Genomic DNA, 1681 nt, shown 5'->3' on the forward strand with positions numbered 1-1681 from the left:
CTGGGTGGCGGTGCCTGGCGGCTCCTGCGGGTGCAGCCACAGTGCCGTCCCCGTCACGCGCTTGAGCGTCTGTGGCCGCTGTCACCATCTGTCCTCATGGCTCTCGGGCTGTCTGTTGCCACCCCCCGCCCCCTGAGTGCCCGCGGAGCCCCGAGAAAGAAGCCTGGGAGGCGGGGTGGGAGCTGGAGTCCTGGGTAAGGGGCTCGACCCAAAGCAGCTTGGTGACCAGCCCAGCCCCCTCTGTGCGCTCCCCTCCAGCCCCGAAGCTGGGTCTCCCCCGTGTTCCGGACTCGGCTACAGCTGCTGAGCAGGTCGCTCCGAGCCGGGCAGGTGCGCCTGTCACCGCCACCCTGGCCGCTCCCACCCCCACTGAGCAGGGGCTTCAGAGTGAGACCCCCAGGAGGCAGGCCTTTCCGCCCCTTCCGTGCTGAGCTGAGTCGCCCTGGCCTGTGCACAAAGCCCTACGTCCCATGGCCACCTCCTCCGGAGGAGACTGGCCCCCCTGAGAGCCCTCGGGCCCCTGAGGGGTCCCTGCCCACTGTGCCCACTGGGGTCCCCCCGCACAAGCCAGTGAGGGGGCTGTAGGCAGCCTGCACCCCAGGGTCCCACCCGGAGTCCACTCTACCCCCTGCTGGTCTGGACCACAGCCGGCTCCTCCTCGTGCCCGCGGATGGCCCTCCCACCCAGGGGCCCTGTCCCCGCCTGTCCCTCACGCAAGCCGGGCCCCTCACCAGCAGAGGCAGAGTCCCCTCCACTCTGTGGGAACCAGGGGTCAGCCCCTGCGGGGAGAGGATAAAGGAAGCACTGGCAAGGGGGTGGGGCCACTGTCCCTGGAAGCCAGTGACCCCCTGTCACCACTGATGGCCCCGAGCCCAGACAGGCAGCCTGGGGTGTGGCCGGCCTGCATGCTGCTGCCCTCGATCTGAGTCCCCTCCCTTCTCCCCACGGGCTCGGACCACCAGCCTGCCCGCGCCTCAGACAGCGCAGTGGCGGGAGCCGCCTGGGCCGCAGCACCAGCTGAGCACTGCCCAGCTGTGCCCCTGAGAGGGATGGGCCATAGCTCAGGCGCCCGGCCACGGAAGCCACACTCCCAGGCGTCCCGTGGCAGCCGGAGGACGGGGTTAGACCTGCTTGTGGACGGGGAGGAGGCCTCTGTGGTGTGAGCGGCAAGACCACTGCACCCACACCTGGGGGGCCGTCTGCAGGAGGAGTGTCCCCTCTGCGGCCCAGCGGGGCTCGGCTGCTGTGGGGAGGGGAGGGGAGGGGAGGGGGGCCCCAGCAGGGCAGGTGGCCCGGCCGCTCCTCTCTGTCCCTCTGTCGGTCGGTCTCTGATCTGCTGCATGAACTGATGCGATCACAGCTTTCCTTTCCGAAGGGGCTGCTCACACTGTGGCGTGGTGACTTCCTGTTCCTCTCCCTCCCGCCTTTCCTCGGACCCCGGGCGCGGGGAGGGGTGGGAGGGGAGCAGCTCCGCGCAGGAGGCAGGTTCCGCGGGTCAGAGAGCCGCCCTGTTCCCGCAGAACAACTTCATCAACCTCAGCTTCCTGCGCCTGTTCCGCGCCGCGCGGCTCATCAAGCTGCTGCGCCAGGGCTACACCATCCGCATCCTGCTCTGGACCTTCGTGCAGTCCTTCAAGGTGAGCCGCCGCCCGGCGTCCTCCGTCCTCCGTCCGTGCTCACA

General features: G+C 69.8%; 1 protein-coding gene across 1 annotated transcript in view; it reads left to right on the forward strand.

The window, feature by feature from the left end:
- The window catches only part of CACNA1B (calcium channel, voltage-dependent, N type, alpha 1B subunit), a gene marked incomplete at its 3' end in the record, with an annotated part of 138429 nt that overhangs the window by 114227 nt on the left and 22521 nt on the right, over positions 1–1681 (forward strand). The window contains exon 35 of the mRNA XM_014529697.1: positions 1521–1637. Within this exon, the coding sequence (XP_014385183.1) occupies positions 1521–1637 (117 nt within the window). The remainder of the gene's footprint in view (positions 1–1520; positions 1638–1681) is intronic.

The sequence above is a fragment of the Myotis brandtii genome, unplaced genomic scaffold (genome assembly GCF_000412655.1).
Source record: "Myotis brandtii unplaced genomic scaffold, ASM41265v1 scaffold691, whole genome shotgun sequence".
NCBI classification, from domain to species: domain Eukaryota; kingdom Metazoa; phylum Chordata; class Mammalia; order Chiroptera; family Vespertilionidae; genus Myotis; species Myotis brandtii.